At 45.6% G+C, this 18,248-nt stretch overlaps 1 protein-coding gene across 3 annotated transcripts in view; it reads right to left on the bottom strand.

Annotated features, from left to right (window-relative positions):
• The window catches only part of SEPTIN11 (septin 11), a 95,869-nt gene that overhangs the window by 67,956 nt on the left and 9,665 nt on the right, over positions 1 to 18,248 (bottom strand). For 2 of the 3 annotated variants that reach the window (XM_005304099.5, XM_005304098.5), the window contains exon 1: positions 10,580 to 10,742. The exons of the other annotated variant lie outside the window; for it this stretch is intronic. In XM_005304099.5, coding sequence (XP_005304156.1) covers positions 10,580 to 10,606 — 27 coding nt within the window. In that variant the 5' untranslated portion in view covers positions 10,607 to 10,742. Of the gene's footprint in view, positions 1 to 10,579; positions 10,743 to 18,248 lie in introns of those variants that run through there. 3 annotated transcript variants of the gene reach the window in all.

Raw genomic sequence — 18,248 nt, 5'->3', positions numbered from 1 at the left:
GTGCCATAGCTAATCCCCATCCCCTTTGGAGCACGATGCAGCCCTGAGGGTGTAGTGACAGATGCCCAGATCTTCCCACCTCTGTGTGGTTCAAACCCCCATTAGTACCGCAGCAAGTAGGAGGCCCAGGCACGGAGCAGGACCCCATAGTGCTTGGGGCTATACAAAACACAGAACAAAAGAGGGTCCTTGCCCTAAAAAGAGCTTACAAGCCACGTAACAGTGACCACTAAGAGTCTGGTAAGTTATTTCAGCACAAGTGAGGACTGGAAAGAAACACGTAACAGCGACAGTCGTTTAGTTTGGGTAGGAAACCCACGTCCCTGCGCTAGGATCTTCCGTGCTGTATTTCAGTCAGGAACCAACCACTAAGAGTCACTCCTTGAAATATTTACACGGCTTTAAAACTGGCCAGTGTTTCTATTGTAACATATTACATAAAAATTAATATAAGGCTCCCTGGATTTATACTTCAAAATTTCTGGCTCATTTTATTGGAAGAAAACATCTGTTTGTCAGGATTTTTTTTTAAATGTTTGAGAGTTAAATATATAAAAATAATAATAATAAAAAAAGAACTCACACCGCATGGAAAAACGGCACTCTGGAGCCTCCAGTCCCAGGGAGCCTGGAAAAATCTTTGCGGGGCAATCGGCCCCCTGTTCGATACCAAATGGCACCTACCCATTGTACTAAATATTTGACATTCACTATATAAAACTTTGCATTGGGTTTGACTGGCTCAAACTGAAAACCCCCTACTGTTTTGTTTGAAATGTTTGGCCAAATCCTGCCACCAGTTACCCTAGTGGAGTTACTTTGGATTTTCACAGGGCAGGTTTATTATTAGTTTGATTCCAGTATTAAGTCACTAGAAGTTCAACAGGAACTGGCTCAGGTTCTAAATAATTTATTATAGCACTTTTCATCCATAGATCTCAAAGCATTTCACAAAGGAGGTCAACTGTCTCCATTTTACAGATGGGGAAACCGAGGCACAAGGAGGCAATGGGACTTCGCTCAAGGTCACCCAGTAAACCAGTGGCAGAGCTGGGACTAGAAGCTGGGCCTTCTGAATCCCAGGTCAGTGCACTGTCCACTATGCCCCACTGCCTCTGATTACATAGGGAAGAGTAAATACGTACTACCCAACACGGAGTACTATTACTATTAGCTACTCCTACTTCAAACAGGAAGGAATAAATTGCTTCATTTGGGAGGGGGAGGGGGAGAGGAGGAGGAAAGAGACACACAAGCTCAAGAATAAGAGAAACTCTAGATTTGTGAAGTCTGCTTAACCAACATTCCTTGTCACTATGACAATCAGTGCGTGTCCGGGACGGTATGGCACGTCTCTGAGAAACAGCTTGGTTTCATCTTTCAGCTCAGCTTCCTTGTAAATTCAAAGCACCAGGAGGGCTTTATTACTGCTTTGTCACAGTGGTGGCGCAGAGCCAAAGTTCAGACCCACACCTGAACTTTCCCAACGTTAAGCCATTTCCAGATCTATGTTTCCCCTCCATGGGATGAGTAACTCTTGTTAAAGTCAATGGCAGTTACTCATCTTCACCAGCAACACCATGACAGCCCCACAGTTTCATTCCAGCCTGTTACAGAGACTGGGCCCACAGCTTGTGGGTGTTTGAAACTGGGGGTGTATTTAGGGCTCATCTCAAACTTTTAAATGAGCAACTCGACAGACATTCACGAACCTGGAAAGCACGTTCTACCCGATGCAGGCAGCGGGTGTGTCTGCAGTTCTAATTTCTTTCAGCCCGTCCATGTCAAGACATTCTCCACCCATCAAAATACCCAGCTCATCCCTGTCCCTGAGCTTGGCACACAGTTCAGGGGAGAGGGATGGAGATGGAGCTTCATGAGACCTTTGTGTCACCTTATCTTGGGCCAGCTAGGGACCATTTCAGCAAATGTAAGCTGAGCACTGCTGCCTGTGGCCCTTAGGGGCCACTACAACAGCCAAATCTCCATGCCCCACTATATCTTCAGCGTTGGCCATACCAACTTCATACTAGATATACAGATCCGCTGGATTCATGCCCCCTTTATGCCAGTGGAGCTCTTCACACCATTGCTTTGGGACTCCTTGCGAGAGTCAGTACTTGAACAGGAGTATACACAGCAGAATCAGGCCCTACTGGGGTGGCCCTCAAAAGTGCTGGGCACCCCCAACGCTTATCGACTTCAACAGGATCTCTGGGTGCTCAGCACCTTTGAAAATTGTGCCATAGGTTTGCAGACACTGAATCGGACTAATCCAGGGTTCCAAAAACAGGTTAAAAAGGGGAATTGTAAATTAGGTCAAATGCTACTGGGAAGTGCGAATTATTTTATATACAGTAGATTGCACTAGAATGCCAGTTAATTCTCAGCTTACAGTTGTCAGATAGTTGCTGAAATTCCTGCTTTGCTTCAGCTGCCATATTAAAGTGCCACATACTCAATATTAATGAGACAGATGAAAGAGTGAGACTACGTTTGCTCTTTCTGGGAGAAAAGATACTTTGTGGCAGACATAAATTCCTTTAAATATTCAAAGCATTAAGGATTTCTTAGATTAGATACAGAATTACCTACAGTATATTGGAAACATACTTGAAAAAAGAGACATTTTCAGTACTAAACTGAAAATCTAATGCCTTGAAAAAACTAAAACCATGGGCTAAAGCTATCCCCCACCCTCCCTATTCGTCAAAGCCCTTAACTTCATTACTTTCTTTGGACACAAGCAGGGAAATGTTCAAACCTGAAATTGTTGGCCTGGATTTTGAAGCGACTAGTGATTTCAGGTACTGAATTTAAGACACCTTAAAGGACCTGCCCAGGGAGACGATCTAGAGGCCTCTAATCTAGCACAGAGATCCAATGGCCGGAAGCTGAGCTCAGCAAAATTCAATCTGGAAATAAGAAGTATTGGCGGGCGGGGACGAGGGGTGTTCTGGTTTGTAAACAGTATGTGTAATTAACCAATGGAACAGATCACCACGGGATGTGGTGAAGTCTCCATCATTGGACGTCTTTAAATCAGATCAGAGGTCTTTCTAAGATTAGAGAGAGAGAGAATTTTTTCACATCACACACACACACACACACACACACACACACACTCTGCCCCTTCTACCCCAGGTTAGTGGGCTTGATGCAGAGGTCACTGGGTGAAATATGGCCTGTGTTACACAGCTGGCCAAATTAGAGGATTATTATGGTATCTCAACCATACACCTACAGGGGCACAATATTCTGAAGGTGGGTGCTCAGCACTTTCTGAAATACGTCTCAGCTTGGGAACCAAAAAACTCTGAGACAAACAAATAAAAACTAGCCACTTTCTAAAATCTTGACCCAAACTACTAAAAGTTTTTTTTAAAATGTGTGTGTTATAGATCAAATACTAAAAAAAAAATCAAGACAAGAGACTCTCAAAGATATGAAGCAACAAACAAAAGAAAAGACAGTTCCAGTTTTGTGGCACCTCAGTAGCCACCAGGTGACAATCTGGTTCCTGTACAAGTCTGAAATATCTCGGGTAATCGTTATTACAGTAGGTGCCAAAAGGTGATGCCAATTCAATGATAGACAGATGCTGCTGCATTTCCAGGTTGCAAGTCTCTCACTTGCCAAACCAGGCCGTTGCCTGCCAAACACTGTACTGGAAAAAAAGCCATAATTGTAACTATGGTATTCTTCATTCACCTGTGTGCCCCTCCCCCCCAAAAACCTGTAATTCTTACAGCCTGATACTGACACTCAAATTCCAAGGGGTTGGTGTTCAGATCAGTTGAGGAAGAGGATTTGAAATGCAAAGACTAGGTTGCGGGAGGAAGCAGTGTATACAACCATTTAACAACGTAATAAGAGATTTTCAGTTCACTTTCCAGTGCAGCTTATGCTCTGCAATTGATCATGGGGGGGGGGGGGGGGGGGAAGAGAGAGAAATGGAAAGCCGCTTTGTAATTATCAAAGCAGTCTTCATCAGGCTGATCCCTGCCTCATCTTTATATTGTTTAAAAATATAAATTGATGATGCCATGGGTAGAGATCTTGGAAACTTGACTGGAATTATGTTCAATTGTTTGACTCAAGCTTTTGATATACTCAGCCCAGACACTGAATCGCTTTCTCAACTGCAAAAGGTAACTGGGGCCAGATCCTATTCTCATTGAACTCAATGGCAAAACTCCCATTGACTTCAATAGAGCTAGTGATCAGCCACTTAATGGGAAAAAATAGAGTGGAACTGGTCAACCATTTCTGAAGACTCCCCTCAGGATTCAATACATGGATTCAGTGAAAGAATTAAAAAAAGGGAACATTCTTACGATACAAGAGCTATTACTGTTCCTCAGGAGTGCAAGGGACCAAATACAAACAGATTTACAAAAGGATTTTGCTGCAGTTCAGGAATCGGTTTTGAATAACCAATTCCAAAGAAGAGGATGTTTTGATCAAAAAGCCAGATTTCTAAAATGAGCTCTTTGCATGTAACTGTAGAGGAGGGCACACGGCTGGAACTGATCAAGTAAATATTTATGATTTTGAAGCAAATGGACTGTTTCTTTAAAAAAAAACATTAAGAGATTTTAAATAGAATCAAACTAAAACAAGGAAGCAGAAACAGAAAGATGGTGAATTCACATGTACAAAAACTCATACAGAGTTAAGGAAATAAGCAATCAGTTGAGAAAGTCCCTGGAGTGTCCCTTGACATGATGTTATCAGTGATTACCGGAGATCAAAGCAGAAAATAGAAGGTCCAGTCCTGCAAACAGATCAACATGCACTAGTCCTAACTCCCACGGAGTCCCGTTGACTTCAACAGAGCTAGGACACACAGTTTGCAGAATAGGTCTCTCTTCTAAACAGAATGTGTTTAGATTTTTGGATAAGAAATCCCTAGGACATTAGCTCAGTACATTATCTTGCAGCTCTCTATCAGTGAAATGGTGATAATAGTCTCTTGGCTACTTGTCTGCTGTTCCAAGAGTTGGTAGAATTCACTTTGGACAGCTGAGGCAATTTCAATGGAAGACCAAAGAGATGCTGTGGGGGTACACAGACAAAAATTTACAGGAAAAACTTGGTGATACTTGTAAAAAAATTGCAGGGAATTGATCCACCTTTCTGTGGATTTTTTTTTTTTTTTTTTTATAAACAGCACACCACAGTGGTCAGTCAGACCTTGTCTACCTAGAGTCCAAATGATGTTAACCCGAACTGTGTGTGAAACTTGCTCTAGAATGATGAGAACCCTGGGCCACACACTGCCCTGGGCTATGGTGTGTTGAGGAGTGCAACATGGCTTAGAAGAGCCTCCAGACATTCAGTGGAGCAGAGAAGAAATAGCATCTCAGTGGCATGGTCTCCTCTGGCCCAGCAAGCCCCTTTGCACAAGAATCACACGGTCAGGGCCTGGAGGATGGGCATAGGATGACTGGGGCAGATGGCAGAGCAGGAGAGGCAGTCGCTCTCCACATCATGCTTTCCTATGCACCATTTGGGTTTCTGCTACTAGCCTCTAGGCCTTCACCCTCCAGGCGTGGGGAATAATAAGGTGCAAGACAGGGAGGGAAGCCAATGTCCCAGCAATCTTCTGGTCTCCTTGGAAGACAGCGCTCTGAAGAGTCATTGAGCTCTCCCCTCTGAGGAAGACACACCCTTGTCTGTTTCAAACCCCAGTGCACATTATAAATAAATTTAAATTAATGGAGATATCCTATCTCCTAGAAGTAGAAGGGACCTTGGTCATTGAGTCCAGCCCCCTGCCTTCACTAGCAGGACCTAGTACTGATTTTGCCCCAGATCCCTAGGTGGCCCCCTCAAGGACTGAACTCATAACCCTGGGTTTAGTAGGCCAATGCTCAAACCACTGAGCTATCCCTCCCCCTAAGGGGAGCCATGTGATGGCACAATCTATAAAACACTGTTGTAACTAGTGATCTGGGAATCTTTTTGCTCTCACTTCATTTATTGTGAGAACAATGCTCCCTGCAGCATACTTGGCTGTGTGTCTCCCCCCTCCAATCAAGAGGGTGCTTCATTGGTATTAATGGTGAATGCTAATAGCACAGGTGTATTCACTGGATCATCATTGTGCACTTCCTGGAGAGGGACCCATCTATGCTGGGACCTGAAATCGCTTTAGCACCTTGCTGGGAAGAACCACTGGGCGAACTTGGTTCAGAACCTAGAGCAGATCCAACCAGAGAAGACAACGGAGGTTGCAAAGGTAGACAAGTCTGCTGAGGGTCAGAACAAAGGGTAAGCCTATCTCTTCCCAGCACCTCCTCCCCCCGACAGGATTTGTGCCACTAATTTAAAAAAACCCAACAAAACAAATAAAAGCCTTGTGCCCATCCTGCATCTGCAATTGTTAGAGAAGAAAAGATTCCAAGGACGAAGAAGCAACGAAGACTCACGATTGCTTCCAGTGCGGGCAATGAGCCAGAAAAGCAGAGTCTGGGGGTGGGGGAGGGGACATTTCAAAATGCCTCCTCTCTAAGCAAAGATTTGTTTCTCAGACTGAAGCTGCTTAATGAGCGTTGGCATTTCGATAGTCCTCCTTAGACTTTAAAGCCAACTGCTCTGTGGCAAGGGACATCTTCCAAGAGTTTCCCACAGTTGCTTCACCGAGCAACTAGCCCTAGGGAAGATGACCTGCTGGGTGCCGACATCACTGCAGTTCAACCTGAGATAGCACTGGCAACAATGGGTGGGGGGGAGCACACTATTCACACCGGGGTTCTTGCTATTGCTAACACTGGAGCCCATCTGGAAGAGTGGGAGCAACAAGGAGAAGGGAAATTCATTCAAACCTTAGTGGAGACAGGGTATTTGAGGTGAATGTAGGAGACTGGAAAGCAGAGTTCACACCTCTGCTTTGTGATTGGGCTGGAGACATTTACCTGGAAGGGACAACGGCACAAGAATGCAAAGAAACTTCCTAAAAGAATCACTGCATTAGAAAAATGTAAACAATTAAAAAAAGGAGACTGCAAGCAGGGAGAAGACTGATCTAGGCAGGGCTTTGGAGCGGAGCCCTAAGCACAGCTCCAAAGCCCTGGTAGGAGTTAGGTGCTACTCCCTGGGGCTCGGCAGACCTGGGTTCAATTTCCTGCTCTGCCAGACCTGCTGTGTGACGTTGGGCACTTCCTCTCTCTGGGCCTCAGACACACACCCCCACACGCCCCTATACAAAGGTCTGGGAGCTAACCACATTTGCTTCTGGACCCATCTCCCTACTCCCAGGTGTCCAAGCCATCTGCATCTCCATAACTCCTTCCATAAACTACTCTTCCAGTTGTCCAAACAACTAAGACTCCATACAGGTATGAGCACCCTTCCGCTAAGACACATGGGAGACCTCACTTTCCAAAGGTGGTGAGCACCCACAATTCTGACTGATGTCAGTGGGTGCCATGGTCACTCAACACCTGGGATCAGCTCAATGGTTTTTGTTTTTAAGTGAAGTCTGACATTCTACCAGCAACAACAACAAATACCCAAAGATCCTAAAAGAGGTCACAAATTCTAGTACTCCATTAGCCGTGCTTTTGTTCTCTCTCTCATTTTTCTCTGACGGGTGCGATTGGGAGCCCTTTTCCTGTATATTTAATATATTTTCAAGGATAAAGATAAAACCATTTTAAAAATGGTTCAGATTATAACATCATCTTCCAAAGCATGTGTGTAAAATGTGCACTCAAGTAGTGTTTCATCCTGCACAGCATTTTTGGACATAAGCTATTGGTCTTCCTACAAAGTTAAGTCACGATCCTGAAAACACTTAAGCACATGCATAATGTTAAGCAGATGCAAAGTCCCATTGGAGTCCCTGACCCTAATGTTGCAAAAACATATGCCCGTGCTTAACTTTGCACACTGTAATTAGTATCACTGAAGGCAATGAGATTGCTTGCAGTGCATAAACTGCATTAGCGTTTGCTGGACCAGGGCCTTAAAATCTTTCATCTTTTCAGAACTTGTAGCCAGCCTACTAGACTATAATTAAATATAGTTTCTCTGGAGTGGTTGGTTAGATACTATTTGTTCTAGTTATTTTTTTATGCATGTTTTAAAATTAACAACGGTCACATCCTGCATGGGCCATCTCAGCCGTAAAATGTTATGACTCAAGAATGTTATCTTGGTTCATTAAATCAGATTAAGTTGTTCTTAATTTCATTCCTTCAGCTTTCATTTCCCCCCCAAAAAAAAATCCTTAAAAAAACCCCCAAAAAACACAAATTAGCCAAATTCAGAGCTTGAAAGGCAAACATTTAACAAGGGGACTTCACACGCCCCTCATGTATAATGTGTTAACAATTAACCATTTCTCCAGCTTTCCCTCCCACCAACCCAATACCCAAACACGTGTAAAGGTATGGGAGAGAGGATTAGCTAACAGGGGTTGCACATACCCAATGGTCCACAACTTTTTGCATCAGTTTAACTACATCAGTTCTATAAATCACCTTACATTGAACTGGTGCAAATCTGTATGTAGACGAGCTCTGAGCCTACTTAATGAGATGGCCCTGGAAGAATCTGATCCTTAGGCCCCCTCTCAGCAACACACTTCGGCCCAGGCTTAGGTCCCACTGATTTCAATTATCAGGGGGTAGCCGTGTTAGTCTGTATCTACAAAAACAACAAGGAGTCTGGTGGCACCTTAAAGACTAACAGATTTATTTGGGCATAAGCTTTCATGGGTAAAAACCTCACTTCTTCAGATGCACAAGAAGTGAGGTTTTTACCCACGAAAGCTTATGCCCAAATAAATCTGTTAGTCTTTAAGGTGCCACCAAACTCTTTGTTGTTTTACTGATTTCAATGAGATTTAAGCCTGTGCTGAAGTACAATCTTAAATTTAAGTACCTGCTTAATACCTTGCTGAACTGGGATCTTAGAGAGGCATTTCACAGCCAGCTCTGGCGCTCTAGTAGCTAGTATAAATTATAGTTGTTCTGTTATTAAACTTCAACTCTTGTTTTGTTTTCTTTAGCAGTGTAACTTCCCCTTCTACAGCAACACTGCTAAGGAACCGTATACATTTACTCCGCTGCATGGAATATACAGTTTATTATCCAGTTAGATCCATAGTATAGTAATAAATGCTAACAGAAACTGTGTGATCCAGGTCACATCTTGAACACAGACACCATTTTCACATTATGAAAGTAGCCACATTTAAAATCTTCAGCTCCATGTGCAACATCTGTTTTACTGGTACAGCACAGGAAAAAGTCAATCAAGTTTCTTTCCCTTCCCCCTCTCGACAATGTATGAAAGCGCATTCATCTGGTCACCATTTCATTTCTCCCACATTTCTGTGAGTTAGACATAATAAAAGCATTTTTGTAAGATCACTTCTAATGCTTTTGTACTTCCCAATACGTATGAAAAACTTTGTGGGAACCACAGATCAAAACAAATGGGTATACATCAAAACTCGCAAAAGCTACCAACTTGTCCTAAGAAATAATTTTAATGTATGGTATCTAAACTCAGGTTTCAGGGTAGCAGCCGTGTTAGTCTGTATCCTCAAAAAGAACAGGAGTACTTGTGGCACCTTAGAGACTAACAAATTTATTAGAGCATAAGCTTTCGTGGGCTACAACCCACTTCTTCGGATGCATATCTAAACTCAGTGATTATCCAACAGCAAAGTGTCGAAACAAAAAACCCTAAAAGAAAATCTGAAATCCCGGGCGTTTGCCCCTCCCTAATTAATCCTAGACACAATCTACAGTTGCACTTAAATCCAGCAGCTGTATGTTTTCTGACTGTGGGAAATTTTCTTGGGAGAAGCTTTAGCTGCCAAATGACCACACTGAGTCACCATTACCATTTATTCTTTAGGGAATAGCTGGGGAGGAAGCAAAGGGGGCATTTCATGCCGTGTTAACCCAGATTTCAGATTCATTACACTTCTCTCTCACAACACGTCTGTTTTCCAGTACAACTCTCCCCTTTCTCGGGTCACACAACACCAAACGCTTTATCCAGAGAAAAAACTATTTGCCCAACTGTTGTATGAAGCAGGAGGAAGACTAAGGCGTCTCCGCTCGGTGCTCAAGTTACCGCCACTGCTGCTAGGACAGAGGATGTTTGAAACCTCCCCAAGTATGTCAAGGAGTCGCCGCTTCTGCTGGAAGCCCAACGCAGGAGCTAAGTCTGGGTCCTGGGCTGGGAAAGCATCATCTATACAACTATTTCCCTGTTAGGCTTCATATTCTCCTAGGGCTGGGAGTCTTCGGTAGAGATCAGGCCCCCGCGGTGCTCGGGGCTGTACAAACACAGACCAGTCGCAGGCAAGGAGGGCTCCAGGCCGGATTCGGACCGCGCCCCGGGTTTGCAGAGGGCTGCACGCCACGCCGATGGACACCTGGTCACCACCGAGCCCAAACTTTCACCGGCCAGCCCCGCTCCAGCCGCCCCGGCCCCGCAGCTCTTCCCGCGGGCGGGCGCGCAGCGGCTGCTCGGAGCCGGGCGCCTGATTCCCTTCCCGGGGAGAGCTGCTGCCACCCGGCGGGTCTCCCCACCGCCCGGCCCCCGCACTCACCGCGGGTCTCTCCACCGCCACAGCCATCCCCGCGCTGCGCCGCCCCTGCCCGCCCGGCTCCGGCTCCGGCTCCGGCTGCTGCGGGTCCCGCTCGCGCTCTGCGCCCCGTGCGCCGGAGCCGCAACATGGCCACCCGGCTGGGCGGGCCCATGCGCGGCGGAGGGGGGCCGGGGGAGGGGCGGGAGGCCTGGCCACGCCGGGGGAAGCCTCCCCCCGCCACTCCCCGCGCAGGCCGCGAGCCCGGGATCCGGCGCAGCCCCCGGGCCCCTCCCGCGGCCCCGCCGGGGGCAGAGCGAGCCCCGGGCGTGTGGCGGGGCGGGACGCGCCCTCCCCTGCGCGCCGGCAAGTGGCCGAGTCCGCCCGGCCCAGCAGCGAGGCGCAGGGGGAACCCAGCTGTGAGCCTGGCAGGGCTGCCTGGGAACCGCTGCCAGCGCCGGGGGGTGCCCTGGTGACTAGGGTCACAGCGACCCGTGCCCCACACTGGAGAGCTGGTGCATGGGGAATGGCTGCACACAACCCCCCGCTTGCAGAGCTCGCTGGGACCCCAGCAAGGCTGCACAGCCCCGTCTTGGGCAGCTGCGTGGCTGCAGCGGGCTCTGGTTCTGGTTCACACCGTCACACAGCATTCCCCAGGCCTGGAAGGGATTACCGGACTGTCATGTCTTCTGCACCTGGCATCTGTGTCCCTCCCTCCCGCCTGGGGCCAGACAAACCCATGCCTGGGAAGGGACCTGTCCATCGCGTGCCACACTAATTGACCCTGTAAGATCCTTGGGGCAGGGACCATGTCTCTCTGTGGGTACGGACAGACCCAGCACTCACACTGTGCTTTATAAACAATCCTTCATAATCCTAGTGAATACAGCGACAAAGAGTCCTGGGGCACCTTATAGACTAACAGACGAAGTGGGTATTCACCCACCAGCTCCAATATGTCTGTTAGTCTATAAGTTGCCCCAGGACTCTCTGTCGCTTTTTACAGATCCAGACTAACACGGCTACCCCTCTGATAGTGAATACAGTGAATCCCAGCTTAAACCACCACCCAAGGGTCCCACCCCAATTATTTATTTGGCAGTAGTACCTAGGAATCCCAGTCCTGGACCAGGCCTCTGCTACGCAAACACAGATCATTCCTGACCCTAAGAGCTGTAAGTAACATTTATGTGGAAGTGGCCCTTTCCTACAGGTGGAATAGAATCGCTCATTACATGGGATACACTGTGGCACAGTCTCTTAAAACAGATTATTACCTAATAGGGAACAATCTCTTGTACAGGTTTCCCTATAATTAAAGTGCGTAAGGAAAGGGGTGGAGATGTGAAAGAGAACTGTCATTACTCTCAGTTGGAGAAGAAATCCTCTTTAATAGGGCACTCCCTTTTGTATGGTGAATGGCTTTGCAGTGTTCATAGAGTCCCTGGCCAGCAGGGACCATTGTGATCATCTAGTCTGACCTCTTGTATAACCCAGACCATAGAACTGCCCCGCCATAATTCCTAGAGCAGATCTTTTAGATAAACATCCAATCGTGATTTCAAATGTGTCAGTGATGGAGAATCCACCATGACCTTGGGTATATTGTTCCAATGGTTAATTACCCTCCTTGTTAAAAATTTACACCTTATTTCAAGTCTAAATTTGTCTTGCTTCAGCTGGGACATTCACATTCACAGTCTCACTCATTTTTTTAAGATCACAAACGTGGAGATGAGGAAAGGATTTGAAAGTCAATGGACATATCACTGCAGAGCCTTTGCACAGTGAGGTCAGCGTCAGCGCCTGGCTGGATCCTGGTGCTGCTGCTGTTTAATAGAAGGTATTGATCACACTAGAGCAGGGGAATTCGATAATGAGGGGGACTCTGATTTCATAAAATATTAGAAAGCACATCACAGCTGGAGCTGCTTGTGCATGGCAGCTAATGACATCTTTGCAGTCTCAAAGGTGACCTGTACAACAAGGAAAAATTGTGCCAGTTGCTGTTCCTTTATGATGTGTAAAGATGGCCTCATCCAGATTTTTTTCTGCTTTTAAACAATCTTACTAAATAACAACACTGCATTTGTGGCTGGTTGCTCCTGCCTGAGATTTCCAAACTCATTACCCTAGGCTCACTCCTACAAAGTGCTCAACAGTCTGCCCCCAATCAAGCACAGCACTTAAGCACCAGTTTAAGCACATGAGCAGTAGAATCATAGAATATCAGAGTTGGAAGGGACCTCAAGAGGTCATCTAGTCCAACCCCCTGCTCAAAGCAGGACCAATTCCCAGCTAAATCATCCCAGCCAGGGCTTTGTCAAGCCGGGCCTTAAAAACCTCCAAGGAAGGAGACTCCACCACCTCCCTAGGTAACGCATTCCAGGGCTTCACCACCCTCCTAGTGAAATAGTTTTTCCTGATATCCAACCTGGACCTCCCCCACTGCAACTTGAGACCATTGCTCCTTGTTCTGTCATCTGCCACCACTGAGAACAGCCGAGCTCCATCCTCTTTGGAACCCCCTAGTTGAAAGCAGCTATCAAATCCCCCCTCATTCTTCTCTTCTGGAGACTAAACAATCCCAGTTCCCTCAGCCTCTCCTCATAAGTCATGTGCTCCAGACCCCTAATCATTTTTGTTGCCCTCCGCTGGACTCTTTCCAATTTTTCCACATCCTCCTTGTAGTGTGGGGCCCAAAACTGGACACAGTACTCCAGACTTCAATGGTCCTACCCAGATTCTTAAAGTTTGCTGGACCAGGACCAAAGTATGCAGCATTTTGCAAAATTGAGCCCTTAAAGAGCTTACAGTGTAAGGGCCAGATCCTGAACACATTCCCATTACACATGCAAGTAGTCACACCGAAATCGATGGCACTACAGCAGTGCATAAAGTTATACATTTGTGTGTTTCCAGGATCAAGGCCAAAAATCACACACCAACAAAGGATAGGGGAAAAGGGCACGACCAATAAGCAACTTGGTCAGGGTGGTGATTAACCATGTCTTGGTAACATAATGCTTAACACCACAATGGTGTGTGTATATCTGTATGTATGCATACGCCTTTAACTAAATATTTTATCTATATACTACTGTGCCAGGAGAAGCACACCACACATTGCAATGCACACACAATCTCTTACAAAAGGCTAGATCATAGCCCAGACTGCACGCTCCAGGGGCAGCGGGGGGCGTGAGCTCACATCTTGCTTTCCCTGTACAGGTCACTCAGGTCCAAGTGGTTCTGTACACTGACACAGTACACTCTCTTACTCTGCACCTGGAGCACATGGGGAAAGGAGGGATATGGGCAGAGTTTTCTGCCCCCCAATGCTCTGGCCAGCAAAGCTGCGCCAGGAGTAGCAGGCGTTGGGAAGGAAAGGGCAGTGGTTGGCTGCTGGACTATCCTGCTAGACCAAGAGGGGAGCAAGGAAAGAATCGCGGCTCCCCGAGATAGGATGCTCCCTGGAGGGGTGCAGCAACATTACAGTCCTAAGCCAGTCCCATGAAGTGTGAATACAATGCTATTTATCACGGTATTTTCCATTTATAGTCAGGATGTGTAATGATGGCCTCAAGGTTCTTGCAAAAACATTTCTCCTTTTGGGAGGGGGTCTGCCTTTTGTTAATGAATATTAATTATTAATTCATTATTTTTAAAGGAATATCTGGGTCTGGCTGCTTTATTTCCTCAAAGATTTTCATCCCACTTTAAGGGCCTGGGAACCTGACATGAAAGGAAGCTGAAACCTAGGCTGCTGCTCTCCCAGAGGAAAAGTATTGTGAGTTTCAGTTCAATGGATGTCAATTCTCAGGTCTTGCCCATACTGGGGAATGTAGCTGGACCAGCACAACCCCCTAGTGCAGATATGTTGCTGTGGTCTAAAAAGTGACTTGCTTCTGTGCCACTTACCTGGGTCAGCTACACCAGCGGAAGTCTTGTTTTAACACCTCTCTGAACTAGGAGCTTCCACTGTGCTGCTACAGTGTAGCTACCAGTGCACAAGTCCTTCACATAGACAAGCCCTAGGATGACTCATCCCCTTCTTCCTCAGCTACGAGAGCCGTGAATCCGGTTTCTCTCTTATAGTATCACCTAGATGACTTCCTGGACACAGTTGTTTAGGGCAGAGAGTGTTAACAAATAAATAAACCAACAATAAAAAAGATTTTTTAGAGTCCGTTTGTGATTTGGGTTATTATAGTGCAGTGCATGGTGTCTCTGATGTTCAGTTGGAAAGGGGGAACCACATCTGACGAAGTGGGCATTCACCCCCGAAAGCTTATGCTCCAATACATCTGTTAGTCTTAAAGGTGCCACAGGACTCTGTTGCTTTTGACAGATCCTGACTAACATGGCTACCCCTCTGATACTTGACACATTTTTGAAGATTTCACACCTTCGCTTCATCAAATCTAAAATTACATTGGTGCAAAGTGAACTGCAAGTTATTCTCCTAAAGCACACAGGGATGAGCAGATCACGGCTCTAACAGAACTTCCCTCGTTCTATGATTTTGCAGATAAGGGGTGCCCTGGCCTATTCCTTTAATAGTGTTTCATTGTAACTATGGGACTATTCTATTTGTCAGATGAAACTGAATGAGAAAAACATACATTTAAGATAAGTTGAAATATTATTTGCTATGTATATTAATATACATTAAGATAAATTGAAAGATTATTTGTTTAATCTCAGTGCTTTAAAATCCAGGAATATGGGTCCCTAAAGACAGCCCTGTTTGTATAGTACGTGTGGAGGAGTTTGTATCATTAAAAGGGGAGTGGCTAGAAACCTGTGTCAAGGGCTAGAGCTGTTTTTTAAAAAAAGGTCAATTTATTTTTGAAATACTGATTCGTCTCTTTTTCCATCATCATTTTTGACCAGCTCTACTAGGGCCTTTTTTCAAATTTCTCCAGAACAGTCAGAAATTACCTTTGGAGCCATAGAGTTGCCCAGCAACTGTGAAGAGCTAAACTTTATTAACTTCAAGAATCTAGAAGGGTATTACCAACAAGAGAGAGAGCAAACAATTACAAACTGCCAAGGACAGACAATAGTATCTCTTTAAACCACTTAGCTTGGAATAGACAAAGGAAGAGATTATAGGTGACAGGACTGTACTAAGTGTTTGTCTACATGGCGACATAGCCACTTGTCTACATTCAATATGCATCATCGGCATGTTCACTACTGTAAAACTTCAATACCTACAAAGATAGGAGGGAATCTCCCATCAGTATTGGTAATCTCTCCTCCCCGAAAGTTGGCAGCTAGGTCAATGGAAGAATTCTTCTGCTGACCTAGCACTGTCTACACCGGGGTTAGGTTGGTTTAACTACACCTCTCGGGGTGTGAATTTTTCACACCCTTAAACAACGTATCTGGGCCAACCTAACTTTTTAGTGTAGCTCAGGCCTTAGTGCATGGCAAGCTAAGGTGGGACTCTACAGCACACTAGCTGCATGTACTCCCATTTCAAACAGCAGTATGTCAAAGCGCACTACAGACCTTTTAGTGGACTGTAGCAGGGTCCACACAGCAATTTAGTGCACGGCAAGCTACAGAGCTGTAGATTCACACCTGGTTTGCTGGACAATAACTGTACACAAGCCATTATCTTTGCCTGCCTGCAGCATTGCACCCGGTTAGTCTTGGGGTGTGATTTTAAACTGATTCAGTAAACCAGTGCAAAAGGCCGCAGGGACCCTCATGGTTTGGTTTAAACCAGTCTTATTTTGAATCAGCGTGAATCATTTTAAGCTAACCTGAATTTAGCCACTTTGAAACCAAATTAGAAGTGTGTCCACGCAGGGGTTTGCACCAGTTTATCTAAAGCAGTGCAAAATTATACATATACGTGGCTTCATGATGCAAATTTGAGTATGACCCCCATCCTGAAAACACTTATGCAGCTGCTTTACTTGTAGAAGTAGTTCCATTGACTTCAAGAACAGGCCTAAGTGTTTGCAAGATTAAGGACTATCTGTGTAAGAGGAGAGAGGGAAATGATGCACTGGTATAAAAAGAAGAAGTGGGTAAATTCCTGAACTAAACTCCACAGTCACCAAACGAGAAGTGGGTAAACTCCACTTACCCATGTTTATGCGTGGCTGTATTACTGATGGCAATGTTCTTTGCTGGTTTTGATCAATTCTAAGCTAGGAACAAGCCTGGTTGGGAATGATCCAAGCTGAGAATGAACAGGATGTCTGAGCGCTGTAATAGACTATATATCAAGCAGGAAAATGCAGCCAGAAATTATTAAGGGGAACTACCACATCGGGGGTGGGGGGGCTTTAAAAATATATCCTGCTTACACATAACTCTATTAAAACTGTCACCCTGCCTTCATAATCAAATATAGGTCTTCTGATTTTTTTTACCGTAGTAACCTATCATTCTCTCCTATGAGATTAGGCAGCATTAGTTGCATCTCAGTCATTTCCTCAGCAATGCACTGATGTCATAAACACAGGATTATGACTTCAGTGCAGGATTCATCAGAAGGAAAAGCTGGTTGAGGAGGGAGAGTGTGATTATTGGAGCTATTTTTGTTTTGAATTGTGAACAAGGGAATGCAGAAAAGTTGCATCCAAATTAATTGATTTTGATAAAAATATTAACTTTTCACAGTAGTCTCATGGAGCAATCCCTTTGTAACAGTGCATACTCTCCATACAGATGAATGTTGATAGGATGTAAATGTATGTGCATAATATATACCCTGGGCAAGAACGAAAGTATATATGGTACAGACAGATAGTATCACACATTGCTATCTATGCAGCAGAACCTCATGAAAAGTGCTGACAGATTCTTGAACAGTTCTGCTATTTGTTGCTGAACTGTAACGTTTACTGTAGCAACTTCAGGCTTCTTTATAGTGACAGTGTTATGCTTAGAGAGATACTTCCACAAATGCAACAATTATGGTTACTGTTTCTGTGTAGTACACTGTGTTACATCACCCAGTATGATAGACTACTGCAACTGATACCTAATGATATAGAATCAGTGGCGGATTAATAATTTTGCTGCCCCTAGGCCGGGAAATAATTGCTGCCCTGGCCCCGCCCCGCCCCCGCCCTTTTCCCCGCCCCCATTCCAACCCCCTCCCCAAAGTCCCCACGCCAACTCCGCCTCCTCCCTTCCCCTATTGGATCCCTTCCCCAAATCCCCACTCCCAGCCCCACCTCTTCCCCCAGCGCGCGGCATTCCCCTTCCTCCCCGCCCCGCGAAACAGCTGTTTCGCGGCGCAAGCGCTGGGAGAGGATAGCAACAGGATGCGGCGGCACGCTTGCAGAGGAGGCGGAGGTGAGCTGGAGCAGGGGGCGGGGAGCGGAGGGGAGCTTCCGCCCCTGCAAATTTGCTGCCCTAGGCCTAGGCCTTGTCGGCCTAGGCAATAATACGGTGCTGTATAGAATCAGTCCCCTGAATGAATACAAGTACATAGTTTACCTCCTTGAGACCCGGGCCTGCAAACACTTATGCCCGTCTGATGCTGATAAATTTTTGCAGGGTCTGACCCTTAATTGTTATAGCCATAGTTAAAACAACCAAAAATAAAAACTGCGTGTGTGATTGTGATTTATCATCATCATGATATACGTATGGTGTTTGCAAAGACTGCATGTTTCATGGTTCATGATGTTTGTGGATATGTGGTTATAAATCCAAACAC

Source organism: Chrysemys picta, chromosome 5 (genome assembly GCF_011386835.1).
Source record: "Chrysemys picta bellii isolate R12L10 chromosome 5, ASM1138683v2, whole genome shotgun sequence".
Lineage (NCBI taxonomy): Eukaryota > Metazoa > Chordata > Testudines > Emydidae > Chrysemys > Chrysemys picta.
The sequence above is the reverse complement of the archived record's forward strand: the minus strand, read 5'-3'. Positions and strand labels throughout refer to the sequence as shown.